Genomic DNA, 19,067 nt, shown 5'->3' with positions numbered 1-19,067 from the left:
ATTATTCACAGATATTTAACAGAGCATTTGAACTTTTATTCCACCCCCCACTGCCTAGACAAAATAACGTATAATATAATTTCTACACAGGGAATGATGGATCAAATTAAGTAATATGATTTAAAAAAAAAAATAAAATAAATATAAATAAAATAAGGTAAATAACCAAACACAAAAATAAAAGTAAATAAATAAAAAAGCCAGCAAACACATAATTAATAAAATAAGACATACATACAGATTAATTAATTTAACCATAGGAAAAAGATACATATACATGCTGTGAAAATATAAACACATTTGTGGATGTCCAAGCTTATTTACCATCAGTTATTAACATTCTGGTGTGTATAGAGCGTTCAATAAGCGGTTCCTGGGGTGGGTTGGGTTGACCCTCTAACAGAATATTTTATCTTTTCTAAGTTAAGGAATAGCATCAGGTCATTCATCCACCCTCCCTACCCACACTGTGTGGCAAAAATGGGAGTGAAAATTAAGTAAATAATAATGGCAGAAATTACATAAAGATGAATAGTGGATAACCACAAACTCACGTACGCTCATATACATACGTACATCCATATTTATATATATATATATGGACACATACACACACGCACCTACATACAGAGCCGTATATATAAACAGAAAAATGTTAATGAAAAATAAATAAATAAATAATAATGATGATAATAATAATTCCGCAAATAATACAAATAATGAATAAGTGAACGAATAAGTTGAACACAAATAAATAAATGAGTAGATTAAAAGAAAGATAAAAACAAGTAATACATAAATAAATAAAATAATAAAATTCTTATTTATTTACCAATTACATGTTCATGGGCCAAAAATATGCCTACAGACAGCCCATTTGTGATTTTCCTAAAATTGATATCAATGATTGTGAGACATCCCAAACACGTTTATAAATGAACACACATAGTTTTGAGGCTTTTGATAGCAGAACTTTTATTTTGTTGAGGCCTCATACCAGACAGCCCACATGTCACTTCCGGTCACCATATTTGTTTCGCTGCGGTCGCAACTGGAGAAACAGATTAAAAACATCGTCTTACGTATTTCATATGCAGCGCAGTGGATATTCTTGTCCCAGATAAAGAGAATATGTTTTTAATCATCCCGAAATATCCTCAAAACAGTGGTAAGTGTTGTCAAACGTTATTCATCTTTGAGATAAACTCTAAAGTCACCGTTAACTTCAGCAGTTCAAATACATTAACAGTTAGCTAGCAGTTCATGTCTAACGGCTAAACATGTTCAAAATGTAGACACGTTGATTGTTGGAGAGGTACCACGTGGGGCTAGTCCTTAAAGATATAATGTTATAACATTATAGAGTCACTTTCTTCTTAATTAACGGAATTTAGCTTAATGTCAAACTAGCTAGTCGAGCTATAGTTACAGATGCACCTTATGTACGTAGCAGCTAATTATTTAAAGGCTGGTGGTTTTCAGAGTTGTAGCATTATTACAGTAGCTTGTTTCTAACAAAACAGGAAAGTACGTTACACGGAAACACACTCCGTTAATATATAAATATTATATTTGGCTGCTATGATGCAGTGACAAAGACAGTAATGCATTTTTTCCTATTAATTTAATTTTAATTCTCGCGAAGTTCTACATTCACAAGTGTAAATTTACCCCCAAAAAAGCCTAATTTCTTTGTATTTATGAAAGAAATGGAATTATATCTATCAACAATTTCTTCCTCACATAACAAAAAGGCAATGAAAACAATGAATGTATGCAATATCTTTAATGTTTTTAAGTGAAATTATTGTCATACTCTCGCGTGTTTTTTTTTATTATTATCTACTTATTTATTTATTTTTATTGTGTGTGTTTTTTTAATTTTATGTTTGTTTTGTTTCATTTCTGTTGTCCTTTTATGTTTGACACAGCTCTTTGTTTATGTTTTTGCTATGCTTCTTTTGTATGTAAATGTTTTTAATGTTTTCTGCTGTTACTATGTATATTGTAATTTTGAAATAAAAAAAAACACACTCCATTAATAATAACCGACCACCTCACGGTACCAGTACGCGCATCTGTTTTTAAAGCATGTTTATACATCTTATATGTTACCTTTTTTAACTTTTTATCTTTCAAAATAAACCTGCAAAAAGATCCATCTGTCGCCTGTTCTCTCTATTATAAAGTAACAAACTCAGTCCCAGTTCATCACATTATCAAGCAATTAGCAAACTAAATGAAATATAAACTAATTTTATTATGTTTGGACAAGCTCTTACTTTACCCAACAGTTGCCACGTGACCAGCTGAACAACTCTAGTAGGTCAACTATATGAATCAAATCTTTGCCTGGATGTTGGAGTGAGTGAAATATACATTTCAGTCTTCAGAAGTGTCTAATCCGTTTGTAAATGTAGCCTATATTATCATATTATAACACAATGTAGTCTAATATATGGTAAATGGGTACTGTAGATAAACAGGAAAAAAGGTTCATGGTGATGAATAGATCCTGTAAATCTGTATGTTGTCTGTATGTTTTTGCATACATTACAGCTCCATACATACAACATAGTTAAACATTTTATAAAGCTAAAAATGCTGTGTGTACTATATTTACACTGTATGCCAAAAACATGCATCATTCTGTGACATTTTATGTTTTTGCTCACATTGATGATGTCACTATCATCTCCTCTCTCTGTAATCCTCCAGAGGTGTAACCTCCACCCATTTCTAACACCTGATCTAATTGGTATGCATTGCTCCCAGGTCTGACCCAGGTCATATCTGAATTGTGCTGACCAGGGTTCAACCCAGGTTGACTGGCTTGGTTTGAATTGACAAAAGGAGGGTTGGACCAGGGTAGGTTAACCCTGGTCCTTGTCATTGGTGTGAAAGTAGTATGAGATAATAATGTGGGACCGAGAATGGATAATTTGGTATACAGGAACAAAATGGTGTATGGGAAACTACACATCCTTGTGTCAAAATCTGGACAATGAAAGACATTTTGTTCAATTACTTTAAGTAATTATGTAGGCAATTTAGAATAAAGAAATAAAGTTATATTATGTAGGCTATGCATATTGGGTTTACAAAGTATACATTTTCTAATTCAGGAAAAAAAATCATTTGATTTTAGAGGTTAACAATTTTGAACTGGACATTACAAGGAAAGTTAAATATGTCAATGTTTTCTTTTTCTTTAAATCCAATTGAGTCCTGTAGGATTAATATGCAGTAAATTAATGAACTTGAACTAACTTGGAACAAGGGGACATACTGCAGTTATTTTTGGTCATGCTATTTCACTATATTTGTATATTATATTTGATTTCATAACTTACTGGTCTCAGTCACATAATGAATCATATAAACTCCTGAAGGCTTGAAAACTTTCAGTATGCAAGGATGTTAAATATTCAATCATTAAGCCAGCAATTAGTAGGGCTAGCCTGAATGCTTTGAAGCTTTGACCGCTGTCATGGTAATCGACCTCCAAATCGCTATACGAATGCTTTGTTTTTTATTTATTTTTAAATATATATAAGTATGTAATAATAATGTGTAAATCTAAAAATAGCCCATGACATAAGGAATAATCCCACAACATTTTTCATTATCCATATTCAACATTAATTATTATTAGCTATTCTCAGACGGATATTGATGTTTGTTGTATGTAGAGGTGTGTGTGTGTACAGTACACTGGCACTGAAACGGGGGAGAATGTCACCCGTGCCCCCCAGACAGAAGAACATGTCAGCCGGCCGAGCCACGAAGCTTCGAATACCTTTGAATATTTCTCACCGAAGTTTCAAAGCCCAAAAAATGGTATTCGGGACAGCCCTAGTAATTAAAAAATTAAAGGACAGACCCAAAAAGATGCAACAAACTACCTTTTATTGACTTTTGGTTATCACAGCATGCTAAAGTGAACAAGTAACAAGATACTCATATTGTATGGCTTCTTGCTACTTTATAACCTTGATTTCTTCCTCACTCCGCTACTTCCTTGGTCTGAAACAACAGAACAGTAGCATGTAAAACATTTGGTCAGAATAATAAAGTTGAATCCTTAATAAAAATGAGCAGCTCTACAAAATGTATTCATTCTTTACCTTAACAAATTCCCGACTCTTTGCCCTCAGCTTGTTGACCTGAGACTCGGCGATGTCAGCGCGCTCCTCAGCCTCCTCCATCTCATGCTGCACCTTCCTGTACCTGGACAGGTGAGTGTTGGCCTGCTCCTCCTATATGATAAGCCACAGTGAAATCAAAACCTGTGGACTGAGTGACATTTTCAGAATGTGTGTCATTATGAATAATTGGGGGTACTCACGGACTCCTCAGACTGCCTCTTGTAGGATTTCACTTTCAGCTGCAGCTTGTCCACCAGATCCTGAAGTCGGGCGATATTCTTCTTGTCCTCCTCAAACTGTTGTAAATCAGGAATGATATAACATTGTAAGAAAGGCTAATTACAAATTTACGCCTTCTGTTTTCATTACCATTATAACCATAAGTATTTGCAGTAGTTTTAGTTTTAGTATTTTAAATAGCAATTTACCTGATAGCTGAGCTCCTTTACTTTTCTTTCATATTTTCGCACTCCCTTGATAGCATCAGCACCCCGCCTCTGCTCAGCATCAACTTCGCCCTCCAGTTCTCGAACCTTGGATGAAGAAGATTGATTTTACAATTCAAAATGTTGTCTTGACTTACAGTAAATGTGAATGAGGTTGGTCCTCATGGAACTTACCCTAGCCTCAAGTTTCTGGAGCTGCTTCTTGCCGCCCTTCATGGCCAGATTCTCAGCTTCATCAAGGCGGTGCTGCAGGTCTTTCACTGTCACCTCCAGATTCTTCTTCATCCTCTCCAAATGAGAGCTGGTGTCCTGCTCCTTCTTCAGCTCTTCTGCCATCATGGCAGCCTGAAATGTCGTTGAATTTTATATTTTTGAATATAAGCCTATTGCAGTCTAATGTTTCAACTGCTAAAGCACCAGAAATGGAGGAGAAACAGCCTAAAATATTATGTTATGCACTGACATATTATGCACTAATACTTTGTGTTCAGTTACATAGAAATGCATAAGGATGACTCACATCAGTGATGGCCTTCTTGGCTTTTTCTTCAGCATTTCTTGCTTCCTGGACAGAATCTTCCACTTCACCTTGGATCTGAATGAGGTCAGCCTCCAACTTCTTCTTGGTGTTGATGAGGCTGGTATTCTAAACACGAAATAGTTTGGATTGGATTACATTGTGTAATTTTCAGTTGTCAGGTGTGTCATGTCATTGTTTGAAATTTTACTTACCTGAGAGTGCAGCAGTCCCACACGTTCGCTGGCATCAACCAGCTCCTGTTCAGCCACTTTGCGGCTCCTCTCCGTCTGCTCCAATGCAGCTCTCAGCTCCTCGATCTCAGCCAGCATCAGGTTGTTCCTGCGCTCCACCATGGCAACCTGCTCCCTCATTTCGTCCTGACCTCTAACAGCTTCATCAAGGTGCAATATCGTATCCTGAATGAATAATAAAAAAAAACAATTTGCAATGCAGTCTGAATAAAGTAAACTTAACTTTCAATTTTGTTTGATAAGCCACCATACCTTAAGCTGTCCCTGCACGTTCCTCAGCTGTTTCTGGGCTTCAGCTGCCTGGCGGTTGGCGTGGCTCAGCTGAATCTCCATCTCATTGAGGTCTCCCTCCATCTTCTTCTTGATTCTCAGGGCATCGTTCCTGCTCCTGACCTCAGCATCCAAGGTGCTCTGCATGGACTCAATAACTCTCTGGCTGTTCCTCTTGATCTGCTCGATCTCCTCGTCCTTCTCTGCGACTTTTCTGTCAATTTCACCCTTGAGTTGGGTGAGTTCAAGCTGAATGCGGAGAATCTTGGATTCCTCATGCTCCAGGGAAGCCTTGACAAAAAATAAATACATATTGTGTAGCCCCAGCATCACTTAAAATTGTGTTTAATGAGAGATATTTTGTCGGACAGTACCTCTGCCTCTTCAAGTGATGTCTGGAGTTCGCACTTTTCTATCTCTACACACTTTTTCCCTTTCTCCAGTTCATGAATGGTTTTTCCACTCTCACCAATTTGCTCAGTTAGATCGGAGATCTCCTCTGTAAGAAACAGGGTATAAGCGGTTATTTAAGTAGGTGTGAACTGTATTATTTGTCTCCCTGGTAGACATTTAAATTTAATATACTGTACACTTGTACATTTATAAAAAAACAAAAAACTGCAATATTGTATTACATCTGATGCTAGTTTGAAATCATAGACCATGCACATTAAACCTGTTGGGCCACTGGGGGGCGCACTCTTCCTTCTGTACTTTCATTGAAAGCATATGACACAGCTTCAAATATAACATCTGCAAGACTCGGCACAATCGGACCACTGACAATTCTTTTAAATAGTGGCCTATTTGAGTATTCTGCTTTTTAAGAAGTTTGCTTACGTTGCAGATTCTTGTTCTCTCTCTTCAGGGTCTCCAGGTGGTCCAAAGTTTCTTCATATGAATTTTTCAGCTTGAACATCTCAGTGCTGAGAGAACGAGATTCTTTTAGAGATCCCTCCAGCTCTGCCTGGCTTTCCTCATACTTCTGCTTCCACTCGGCAAGAACCTGAAAACATAAAAAAGACCCTTGTGTTTCAGTAATTCACAATTCTACAGTCTTCATTGAAGCACACGAGGCACAAATAAAAATGTAACCTTGTCAAAGTTCCTTTGCTTCTTGTCGAGGTTGGCAGCCAGAGCATTAGCTCTCTCCACATCAATCATCATGTCTTCCACTTCACCCAGCAGTCTCTGCTTCGTCTTTTCCAGAGAGGCGCATTTAGCGTTCACAGCCTCGATGGATTCCTCTGCATCCTGAAGACGCTGAGCAAGCTTTTTCCTGAAGAATCATGTTATGATGAGTTATAGAATTGATGCACGTGATAACGTTCTCAGGTTCCTGTGTAGGTGTATCCCTCCCAATGACTTACTTAGCCTCCTCCAGCTCCTCAGTGCGCTGAATGGCATCAGTCTCGTATTTGGCTCTCCACTGAGCCACCTCGCTGTTGGCCTTGGATAGTGCACGCTGCAGCTCAGATTTGGCCTCCTGCTCCTCCTCATACTGCTCTCTGAGCAGATCGCAGTCATGACGAGATGACTGGACAGAATGAGCCAGGGCGTTCTTGGCCTTACAAATAAATAGAGACATTTTTTATTAACTAAAATGTGTGCAACTTAAAGCTTTGAACTGAGTTGTTTTAATCATGTTCTCGGATAGTGTTAGTGTTTTTAATGTTCACATACTTTAACTTCCTCTTCAATGTGCCTCTTGAGCTCCTCAATCTGCTGGGTATAAGCCTGCTTGCCCCTTGAAAGCTGAGAGACCAGGGCTTCTTTCTCCTCCAGCTGGCGACTGAATTCACCTAAGGAAAGTCAAATGCAAATATGGGCATTATATTGAAAATAGAAGATTTAGGATCAGTAAAAAAAATCCATAAATGTATTTTTCTCACCATTCTCTGTTAGCAGTCTTGCCCTTTGTACACTAATGTCATTCAGCTGTCGCATATGTTCTTCATTTTTGGTCTTCATCTCACTTAGTTGATCTTCAAGAGTACGACACATTTTCTCCAGATTGCCCTGAAATTAAAATTGATTTAAAGTAATGAGATGTAGTCTAATTCAGTGCTAGGTCCAGCAGAGTAAGTTTTGTTGACTCAGTTGCGAGTTAATTTTTTGAAAACTTTACCTTTGCTTTGGCGACACCCTCCATGTTGCTGCTGAGGTCATCAATCTCCATCTTGTATTCACTCTTCTCTTTCTCCAGCTTCTGTTTGACTCTCTGGAGGTTGTCAATCTGTTCTCCCAGCTCTGCCACGGTGTCAGCCTGTTTCTTGCGGAGAGCTGCAGCGGTGGACTCGTGCTGCAGGGTGGACTCTTCGAGATCACGACGCAGCTTCTGAAACTCGGCCTCGCGCTTCTTGTTCATCTCGATCTGAACAGACGTCGCTCCGCCAGCTTCTTCCAGCCTCTCGCTGATCTCCTCAAGTTCCCTGGAGAGATCAGCCCTCTGCTTCTCCACCTTGGCCCGAGCAGCCCGCTCGGCCTCAATCTCCTCCTCCAGCTCCTCAATACGAGCCTATCATTTTAAAACAACAAACAAACCTGAACATAGCCACAATCTCATATATTTCTGTCTATAAGTCAAGCACATTTGGGTCATCCACAGTCACTGTTGTATACTATTAAGAAACTGTACCAACCTGAAGTTCTTTGATCTTTTTCTGAAGCTGAATACTAAGTGATTGCTCATCCTCAATCTTGCTAAGAAGTTGGCTTGTTTCAAAGTCTTTCCTGTGCAGGGACAAAAATTCATAAACGTTAGTGTTGAATTAAGCAAAACCAAGTTGAGAATTTTACTCATACTGAGCTTACGGTTTTGACTGTCTATTGTTAGTCTTAACGTCATTGGTAGAATCACAATCACATTAGTTTTCAAACATAATTTTGAACATAAAGAATTTGGTTTTGATTGTCTTTAATCAGTGATGTGGCAACTTAAACTTTGCAGAAGAGCATTTAAACAGGACTACCTGTTTTCACTGCAGGTTTGTGTGCAACTTTAGTATGGCCTTTGGCTATAGGAGGATTTTATTCTGGCCACTGTATGCTGGAAAAATCCAATTAGGTCAGACCTGAACACATTGTCTAAATTAATGAGTTAAATTACACTCACTTCTTTAATTTCTCGTCAGACTGCTGCTTGTCATTCTCCAGATCCATGATGGTTTCATGGGCCAATTTAAGATCACCTTCAAGCTTTCTTTTAGCTCGCTCAAGGTCCATACGAAGCTTCTTTTCTTGCTCCAGGGAACCTTCAAGCTGTTTTAAGCGAGAAGAGGCATTCTTTTTTGCTTTTTATTTTCAAGGGGACTGAAATCGCTGTTCATTATTGTTATTATATACATACGTCGTCCACTTGCTGCTCCAGCTTGACCTTGGCCTTCGTCAGAGTGTTGACTTTGTCTTCCTCTGCCTGCAGGTCATCGAGGGTCTGCTGATGGGCCTCTTGGAGGGCTTTCTTCTCTTTAGTCAACTTGACAATGGACTCATCTTGAGATGTCATTTCCTCTGTGAGGTTTTTAACCTGTATTCACGATATGGTGAAAACAATTTTAAAGGGTTTTGGCATTCTTCAAAGAGCAGACTTTAAGGCCTTATGGACGATATACCAACCTTGTTCTCAGTGGCATGCTTCTCCTTTTCCACTTTGGCCAGGGTGAGCTCCAAGTCATCAATGTCTTTCTTCAACTCAGAGCACTCGTCCTCCAGCTTCCTCTTCTTTGCAGTCAGCTCAGCATTCATTTCCTCCTCATCCTCCAGTCTCTCAGCTGTGTCTTTGACTTTGGCCTCAAGCTGGATTTTTGCTTTAATGAGCCCCTCACACCTTTCCTCCGCATCACTGAGGTTTTCACCTTCCTAGATTTGAAATGACATACAATTAAAATGATATTTAGTTATTTGTAAAAAACCAGGATCATCAATGAAGTAACAAATTATCTTGTTCTATTTAACGTACAGACTGAATTTGGAGCTGCAGATCGTTCTTCTCCTGCAGCAGAGAAACCATCTTCTCCTCCAGTTCTTTCTTCTTAGACAGAGCCTTTGCTAGATCCTCTTTCATCTTTCCAAAGTCCTCTTTCATTTGGACCATCTCCTTTTCAGTCTCTGCACTCTTCAGCAGAGGCTTGATCTTGAAGTACAGCTTCATCCATGGCCAGGTTTTGACATTCATGAATGAGCGGACGTTGTACTGGATGGAGTAAATTGCCTCCCTGGGGAAAACAGGTATCGAAGTAAATAAACAGATGAATTTAGATTCTTGAAGCTGTACTGATAAGAAGTATGGATTTGGCTTTCAAAGTAAGTATTTGGCTTGAAAATAAAAATCGAGTTGTCACATACAAATGTACAGTTGCCCTTTTATGCATGAAGCTAACTGTTTAAAGTACCTGCGCTCCATCATCTTGGTAAACTCTCTCCTACTGAGGAAACCCCTGCAGAGAGACTGAGTCATTGTGATCAGGATAGCAAGTTTTTCATCTCTCATCTCCTCCAAAGTTCCCAGCAGACCAGCTTTGAAGAACACCTAAAACAAAGAGTTACTTGACATGATCGTTATGTTCACTTGCAGTATCAGGGTTAGCTGTTAAAGGTGCAGAATTTTAGTTTAAAACAATCAAAAAAATGAACTAACATAATCAAAAGAATGTGAACAAATAGCAGTTTTGATGTTATGCCAAATACATCAATGTACTGTGCTGCAGAGATATCTAATGCCAACCAGCAAGATGCGGCCCGTATTATTTTGTAATACCACTTGTTCTTCTAGAGGCGATAGTGAGTCACTGTAGTGCCCAGTCTGCCCCCAGTCCAGAGAACGAAGAAGTAGAGCTGCACCGAGGGCTTGTCAATAATACATCCAGGGTCTGTGCGCATTTTGATAGTTTGCTTTTTGGATTAAATTAAAAATGGCGGAAACAAGAAAATGACTTGCACGTTTGTCTTCTCCTCCCCGCTGCCAGGAGGCTGCTTCATCGGTAGTAGAGCGTGCTGCAGCTCCTAGAGACGTACCCCGAGTAAGCAGTTAGCTCAAATTCAGCCAGAGCAAACCCCAGCACCGGGGGTCTGATCCCGGGGGACTGCCCTGACTCCCTGTTGGATCAGCAAACTTTCTGTTGCTGCCGATACACAGGTTAGACCCAGCGCTCCACCAGCCTGCCGTGACTCCCGGCACTGGGGTTTGTGCTGGCTGAATTCAAGTTGCTGTGGCCACTGACTGGGCGTGCGTCTATCGAAGCTGCTGAGTGCCGACCGAGATGAAGATGAAGGTACGGGTCGTTTTCTCGTTTATGCGACTTTGGATTTAATCCAACTATCAAAGTGTTCATGGACCGTATAGCCCCGTGTTAGTGTCACAATAAACGCACAGATGGCTAACATAAATTATAGGCCAACCCCACACGTGAAGATTATAAGATAGCTGTGTTATTTTGACCTTTTGACTCTCAGAGATCAACAGTTTGGTCAGATTTTGCGTATTTTAGCCCTGCTGTTAGTAGTTTTCAATAACAGGTGACGGTAAATTTAGATTGTATGGACCCAGTAGTAGAGGGGAAATGCTGCCCCTTATTTCTTTGGAGCCGATGGCTAGGCAATACACATTGCACATTTAAAAAAAACAAAAAACACCCATAAAAGACACACGGATTACCTTTGTGTGTCCAAATTTGTACTGACTTTGGTCAACATCAATAGAGCCCAAGAGTTTCTCTGAGGCTTTTTTGTTGTCGATGAATTGTCCCTCAGGAATGACACTTGCATTCAAAACTTTGTATCTGATTGAAGGGAAATGAATCAGCAATCAGTAATTGATCATATATTCACAAAAACATGGTTGATCTTAGTAATTACCTCTGCTTGAAGTCACCATAGAGGACTCTGCTTGGGAAGCCCTTTCTGCAGATCCTGATACCTTCCAGCACACCATTACACCTCAGCTGGTGGATGACCAGGAAGTTCTCCATGAGACCTAAAAAACATGCTAAGTTCAGTCTTGTGTTGCTTAATTACAGTAGTGTTTAAATGCATGAATTAATACTTGGGCTTACCAGGAGTCTTTGATTCATTTGGAATCAAACAACGTACAAAATGAGGGTGAGTGCACCTTAAGTTGGTCATCAACTTGCCTAAATTCTCCTGTAATATGGAAAAATTCAAATTGTTACAGAATAAAAAATTACATGGATTATTTCCCTGGATGTTACCTTGAGTAGCATTTGGGAATCTAGTAGTGTACATATTGTATTGTAGTTAGGTAGTCATTTGTGATACTTACCCTGAACAGAGCAGATACGGTCTGAAAAGACCCACCCTTCTTCTTGCCGCCTTTTTTCGCACCCTCAGCTGTACCGTGAAGATTAAATTTGAATTATTAACTTGAACAAATTGAATGCATTTTTATTTAAACTGCATTCTAATACTACAAATCAACCAGTGTATTTTAAGATGTAATGAAACATAATCCTTACCTTCTGCTCCGGCATGTGCTGCATAGAGGTGAGACAACAACTTGGCTGAAGACTTCTGGTAGAGCTGAACCACTGAGTCGTTCAGGGGGTCTTTGTTCTTCTCCAGCCAGCCTGTGACATTGTAATCAACAGTGCCTGCATAGTGCATCAGGGAGAAATGGGCCTCAGCTTTGCCTTTGGCAGGTTTGGGTTTCTGGAAGGGAGCACTTTTTCCAAGATGCTGGTCATACATTTTGCTCTTGAAGGTCATATCTGTTGCCTTGGGGAACATGCACTCCTCTTCAAGGATGGAGAAGATGCCCATCGGCTGTCATGATGAAATGATTATTTAAAACATAAACTTTCAAGTCTTTGGATAGTTTTCTGTGTTTGTGAATATACAGCATGTCGCTCACCTTCTCAATCAGCTCAATGCAAGCAGCCAAGTCCATACCAAAATCAATGAACTCCCATTCAATGCCCTCTTTCTTGTACTCTTCTTGCTCCAGCACAAACATGTGGTGGTTGAAAAACTGTTGCAGTTTTTCATTGGTGAAGTTGATGCACAGCTGCTCCAAGCTGTTGTACTAAAGAAATTCAAATATCAAAGGTCAGCAAAGGCCTTAAGTAACATCAACTAAAAATGAAATGAATTGTACTCTCAGTTTTAAATGAAGCTGCGTAAGATTATGTATCAGCCAAGCATAGGCTACTTACATCAAAAATTTCAAACCCAGCAATATCCAGGACGCCGATGAAGAACTGTCGTGGCTGCCTGGTATCCAGCATCTCATTAATTCTGACGACCATCCACAAGAACATTTTCTCATAGACAGACTTGCAGAGAGCGCTGACGGAATTGTTGACCTGATTGTATAAATAAATAATACAATTTTTATCCAGGATTTTGTAAAAATTAACAAAATTGAGTCAACATTTTTGGGGTTAAACAGGTAAAATACAAAGCTATGATCCAAAGAACTTATTGAGAGCCATGGTTGCATTGTGAGCCTTAAGTCAGAAAAATGTTACCTTTAATATATGTTAAAGTGTCTTTAATTGTGAAAATGGAAGACCGTCTTTTGTATTTCTTAATTTGTTTTGTTTATGTGTGTGTGTGCTCTTGTTGACATCCCATACCTGTGGGACAGTTTGACCTTTGGTCACATACTCATTCCCAACCTTCACTCTCGGGTAGCATAGTGCTTTTAGCAAATCAGCAGAGTTCAGACCCATGAGGTAGCCGATTTTATCTGCCACTAAAAGAAGAACACAAATACAAATAGATAAACAATCTATAAAACCTATTCTAGTATAACTTCATAAATGTACTTCTGAATCACAAGTTCTCTTTTAATTGGCAAAAGCTTAACTACTACATTAAAGCTCATGGTGTTTGGGCTTCATACCCTCATTGCCATCGGGCTCAGCCTGCTCTTCACGCTGCTTCTGCTTGAACTTCATGTTTCCATGATGCATCACAGATCCCGTCAGCTTATAAATGCTGGCCTTCTCGTCTGCAGTGAAGCCCAGGATGTCAATAGCAGTCTGTGAAATAAAGAGTCAGTTTAAAACACAAACTTAAATTATTCCTGGAAGTATACAGCTGTTATGTGAGTTTCTAATATCCCCCCTAAATTTAAATGTTGTAGGATGTTATATAATGCAGTCCAGTAAAACACTACCAGACATTACTGCCTCAAAAATTCCCATCAAGTTGATTCAAAATAGTAAGCTTCTTAAAGGTGGGATTTATTGCAGAGATATAACTTGGTGTATGTAATAAAAATAGTAATCATAAAAGTGAACATAAGACTGATTTGTAATAGCTGTAAATGCAATCATCAAAGTGAAGCTTTCATTACATCAGTGGCAATGAATTCTTCAATGTCGTCGATACTCTTGACAGTGATTTCACCCTGACTGATCATGTGATAGTCATATGGATTTTTGGTGATCAGGAGAGCCTCTGAAGAAAAAGGAGAAAAAAAAATACATAAATATAACCGAATATACACATGATAAGCCACTGTTGTTCATTTGCTGTAGAATAACTGACAATATTATTCATTAATGTCTCACCTATCAGCTCAGGTTTGTGGCCCGTCATGAGCTGATAGAAGATGTGGTAGCTCCTCTCAGCAGACAGCTGGAACGTCACTCGAGACTTCTCCAACAGATCTGTATGGATTTATGTTGTAAAAAAAAATTATGGAAATCTCCCGTGAAGCACAGCTGTAGGCGTTGACCACGTAATAAAACCGATAATGTTTGATGAGTTCCACAAAAAAATCTTACATGTTTCAATATCAGCTGAAGCCAGCTTTCCAGTTGTCCCAAAGTGAATTCTGATAAATTTTCCCTATACAAAAACAGATTCATGTTTAAATTAATGTCACAGTGAATAATTGTCGCACAATTTCAAGTCAAAGAAAAATACCAGAAATAACTTACAAATCGTGAAGAGTTGTCATTCCTCACAGTCTTGGCATTACCATAAGCTTCCAACAGTGGGTTTGCTGCAATGATTTGATCCTCCAGCGAACCCTAAGAAATAACATTCATTTTGTCAATACTCATAATTCTTTCCATTTTAGCTTTCATATTAATATTGTTCAACTTCTCTTACCTGTATCTTGCCTTGCACCTGCTCAGTTTTCTTTCCACCTCCAGCCACTGCGATTGTCGCAAAGTACTGGATGACACGTTTAGTGTTGACAGTCTTTCCTGCACCAGATTCTCCGCTGGGTAGAGGGGTGTGTTCATAAATATGATTTGAAATGACTGATTTTTACTACTGTTGCCTATTCTTATAGGATAGATAATATTTTAAAAAATGGTCACTTACGTAATCAGGATTGACTGGTTTTCTCTATCTGCAAGGGAAATGGTGTACAACAGTTAGAGTTGACTTTGCCTAAAGTGCAGCTACTATATTTCTAGACACACAGAAGCTTACGAAGTGATTCCTACCTTGGAGCATGAACTGATAAGCATTGTCAGAGATGGAGAAGATGTGGGGTGGAGCCTCAATCCTCTTTTTGCCTCTGTATCCTGCTACAACCCCTGAGTCATACACCGGGAGCCACTTGTAAGGGTTCACAGTCACGCAGAACAGCCCGGAGTAGGTCTAGAACAATGTGAAATATGGAAGAATTATCATTGTTTTCTACAAATACATACATGCAAGAAAAGATATCTCTCTCGTCCACAAAACTCACATAGATCATCCATGCTGCATAGCGCTCTTTGAGGTTATACAGCACAGAGGGCTCACTGAGGTGGGTCATCATGGCCATGTCTTCTATCTTATCGTACTTTGGAGGGTTCATGGGGAAGATTTCTTCTTCTTTCACAGTGAGAGTCTGTTACAAGGACGAAAGAGGCACAAAAATATGATTAGTTACTGTCTAGCAGTCATGTGTCGTTGAACGTATTGTGAGATTTTAAAATCTTAGTTGCTAATCACAAATTATTCATGTATCTGTCCACAAACCAATTTTTGACAGAAGAATCAATATATATCTTTTTATTTTGAGCTTAATTTAATTCTTGATTTCTCATTTAAATGTTTTAAAACATCAAATAGTTATATGTCAATATGTATAATAGTCATACGTCACAGCAGTCCAGATTCTACATAAAAATGTTTAGCACTGTAAAACTTGTGATTCTAGTTTGTTTGTTCTCACCTTTCCAGTGACAGTATCCACGGTGGCTTTGCCACCCTCTCTCTTCGTAAGTTTCCCCTTGAGGTACATCTCTGCGGGCTCGGTTACAAAGTAAGCTGTTTTAGCATCAAAGGGACTGTTTTGAGCTTCAAGCCTCTCTTTTTCTGGCTTCCGGAGGTAAATGGACGCCTGGCCAAAACACTGCATCTCCGGGTCACCCATGATGACTCTTTACTGCACGAGAGGAAACGAGACAATAGTCATTCATTTTAAATGCCAGGAAAGTAGATAGATGGGTGTCTAAGTAGTAGTGACCTCTACAATGTATATTGTTACTGTAGTCAAATGAATGCTCTACCATTGAGATTGGTTAAATACAGAAATATCAGAACTTTGCAAAGTAATAACAAGCTTGTTCATAGGGGACAGGCTCTACATGTATAGTCCAATGATTCTCAAAGTGGGGTCCGTGGCACTCTGTCAGGGGGTCTGTGAAATGATTTGCTATAAATTATAAAACTGTGCTGTATCCTTAAAAAGTGCAATATCTACAGATGGGAACCATTTGCGCCAATAAAACAAACATATCCATAACTCCCACCCACGTTAGCTTTGGGCCAATAGAAACTCTGATAAGACTGTGGTACACAGTTATAACTTTATTATTTATAAGTTGAAGCACTTACTGAAAGTCAGCTTTAGACTGTTAAGTTTAAATTTCTGGATTTATTAGGACTTTACTAGTCTTGCTAGTGTTCATTTTCTGAAAGCTATTAAGTTCAATTACTTGAAATGTGTTTCTGTTTATCACTATGAAACAAGTCAGAAGTATTTAGGTTGAAAAGTTTTAGAATACAAATAGTTCCGTCTAAGAGTACAAATAGTATTGAACAAATGCTTAATTGGTGTTACAATTAATGTTCTCCCCTAGTTCCCCAAGTTTGAGAACCCCTGGTATAGTACATATGCACTAGTAATTAAACCATATCTCATCTTGAGTTATTCTCTAGGACAAATACAAAGTGTAATTTACCTTGATGACACCAGGTGAGCAGGAATTTTCTGGCAGACTTCAAAGCAGGTTTCTGATGAAAAGAGCAAAGATGTAAGGTTCACAAAGGCTACTTCTGAGAGTTCACTCGATCATACTTTACTTTAAAATAAGGTGAGGAAAATGAAATGTAAATATATTACTTTACAAACTGTTTGTAGTCATATATATGTTTGTCTTTATATTTTAAACACAATAATGACTTGATACAAATGATATATGGCAATATTATAAGTATAATATCTTGTATTGGAGTAGTATACGGACTCTAATACGTCCAAGCCACGAAGGAACTTACCTTTGCTGGGTGCCTGTCCTTGGTGGAGGTTTGCTGTGCCTTATATACCGTGTGATGGGAGCCTGTCGCACATGTGTTGCTGTATATGGTCATGTCTCCTTGCATAACGCTTGTGCAGTAGTTCTTACCTCTAGCTGTCATATTACACAGTTTATGGGATGTCTTCCACGCTGGATCATTGTCAGACTTAAAATGTGTTGTTGAGAATAGAGGTTTTAGAAATATTATCCATATTTCTGCGATTATTGGCAAAAACAATTCGGCTGTTGTGTTGCCTTTAGTTAATACATATTTTCATACATTGTGAAGATAGGAACAATATTTTGAGATGTGCATATTTATTGTTTGTACTTCTAATGAGTTTGATATACATGCTAATGTGAAGTTGGTTTCTGCTTGTGGATACTGCTGTATGCAAATCAGGTGGGAGAAGTTGGTTCAGCTTTTGCACGAGCTTAGTTCAGTAGTTAAAGACAGTCCAAAGGTGTGACTAATGCATCTTTTAAATCTCCTGGCACAACAGTGGTCCTTTGCTATGCTTTTGAGAAGCTTTCAAAAGTCACTGATATACTGTTTCAGAGTCCTAACAAGTCAGAAATTATTAAAAAATGAGATGAGTGCCAATGGGCTTTAAAGAAAAGGAAAACGATTGCCAAGGGATTCTTTCTCACAATAGTGCCAACAGCTGTTCTCAATCGTGATCTTAAGGGATAAACAAGGGAGACTGAGAGAGTCCCTAAATGTAGAGCAGCTGAGTGATGGCATCCAGCTCCGCTTCCTTTATGTTTTCAAAACCACCTCACCATGAGGGATTTTGTGTATATCAATGTTCAGAATGTCCAGGGCATTCAAGTCTAAGCTGTTTTGTTTATTAAAAGTCGGCAGTATGTAGATAGAAGATGGTGTCATCGATGGCAAGACTATACCCGTCGCCAAATGTTTTTGTCGTGGCACACAAAAGTGTGGGTAGACAGCCATTAGGCACTGTTTCCATTGGAAAGAGTATCTACTTGCGGCTGTGATTAAGAAGAAGAAATTCTGAAGTGGTTACCCACATGATATAATGAGCCTCTGTCTTCAGTGAATATGTGTTACACGACACCTGCTCTGAAATCTTCTGTCTTATTAGGGCAAAACTCAAATATAGCACTGGGCTTGTGTTGATACTCAAGCCAAATGCTCAAGAGGCTTATTGTGTTTTTGCGGTCTTTGATCTCCGTCTGTCAGTTTCTTCATTTGTCAAGCCGCAACAACTGGACTCGGGATAACAAACCAAGGTGAGTGTTGAGTAACATTCCAGTCTACAAGCTGGCCACAAAGAGCATGGATATACATTTACAGTTACAGTAGCATCCATGTTTAACCATTGTAAGTACAAACATTTTTAATACATTTTGTAAATTGTAATTATGATTCTGCATGTTATATTCATAGAAATACAATACATTATAATTTTAATAATTATAATGTATACTTTATTCTATTTCTTTGCTCCTATTTCAATTTATAGTCTATAGATGGGTGTTTGTGTACCTGCATTTTAAACTTCACTGGTTGGGCTGACTTTTAAACCATGTCTTTGAGTTTGATTGTGTGTTGTGGTATGGCATCCATTCAGACTATTTGGAATCCAACTTATGGTTGTTTTAGAACGGTAAAGTAAAACGTTTCAAACTTTCAGTGCCCATGTGTTTGGTCTGTAAAACAAGGATGCTTATGTCCAGCTCACTAACTGTGCAGTCGTAGCCTCGAGGTCCTCGACCATCTCAAGATTCAATAACTTTATTGTCATTATGAAAGCACAACAGAATTGCAGTTGCATCAGCCTCAAATGGTGCATTGTCTTAAAAACTTCACACATAGGTGTTTTTGAGTCTATTTGTGCATGTGAGAATGTCTTTTTTCTTTTTTTAAACTTATTTTTTTAAACTGCTTTGGTGTCATTCATGCTTCAGGGTGTACA

At 38.6% G+C, this 19,067-nt stretch overlaps 1 protein-coding gene across 1 annotated transcript; it reads right to left on the bottom strand.

Moving 5' to 3' along the window:
• Nucleotides 1-3,890: 3,890 nt before the first annotated feature.
• Nucleotides 3,891-17,126, bottom strand: LOC119490639 (myosin heavy chain, fast skeletal muscle-like). Its single transcript, XM_037774152.1, has 41 exons — nt 17,105-17,126; nt 16,789-16,840; nt 15,777-15,989; nt 15,306-15,449; nt 15,058-15,214; nt 14,933-14,960; nt 14,714-14,828; nt 14,539-14,631; nt 14,383-14,446; nt 14,167-14,265; nt 13,950-14,053; nt 13,494-13,632; nt 13,225-13,343; nt 12,802-12,951; nt 12,501-12,671; nt 12,106-12,412; nt 11,913-11,980; nt 11,686-11,773; nt 11,489-11,606; nt 11,289-11,412; nt 10,027-10,163; nt 9,594-9,849; nt 9,251-9,493; nt 8,985-9,161; nt 8,751-8,896; nt 8,278-8,368; nt 7,764-8,153; nt 7,528-7,654; nt 7,319-7,437; nt 7,006-7,202; nt 6,731-6,914; nt 6,476-6,641; nt 6,010-6,134; nt 5,618-5,926; nt 5,327-5,530; nt 5,115-5,240; nt 4,769-4,939; nt 4,577-4,681; nt 4,349-4,444; nt 4,128-4,259; nt 3,891-4,026 (listed from the first exon to the last, which is right to left on the bottom strand). Exons 3-41 carry the CDS (start codon nt 15,975-15,977, stop codon nt 4,006-4,008), a joined length of 5,811 nt encoding a protein of 1,936 aa, XP_037630080.1. The 5' UTR covers nt 15,978-15,989; nt 16,789-16,840; nt 17,105-17,126; the 3' UTR covers nt 3,891-4,005.
• Between the last annotated feature and the right edge of the window lie 1,941 nt (nt 17,127-19,067).

The sequence above is a fragment of the Sebastes umbrosus genome, chromosome 1 (genome assembly GCF_015220745.1).
Source record: "Sebastes umbrosus isolate fSebUmb1 chromosome 1, fSebUmb1.pri, whole genome shotgun sequence".
In the NCBI taxonomy this organism is placed as follows: Eukaryota; Metazoa; Chordata; class Actinopteri; order Perciformes; family Sebastidae; genus Sebastes; species Sebastes umbrosus.
The sequence above is the reverse complement of the archived record's forward strand: the minus strand, read 5'-3'. Positions and strand labels throughout refer to the sequence as shown.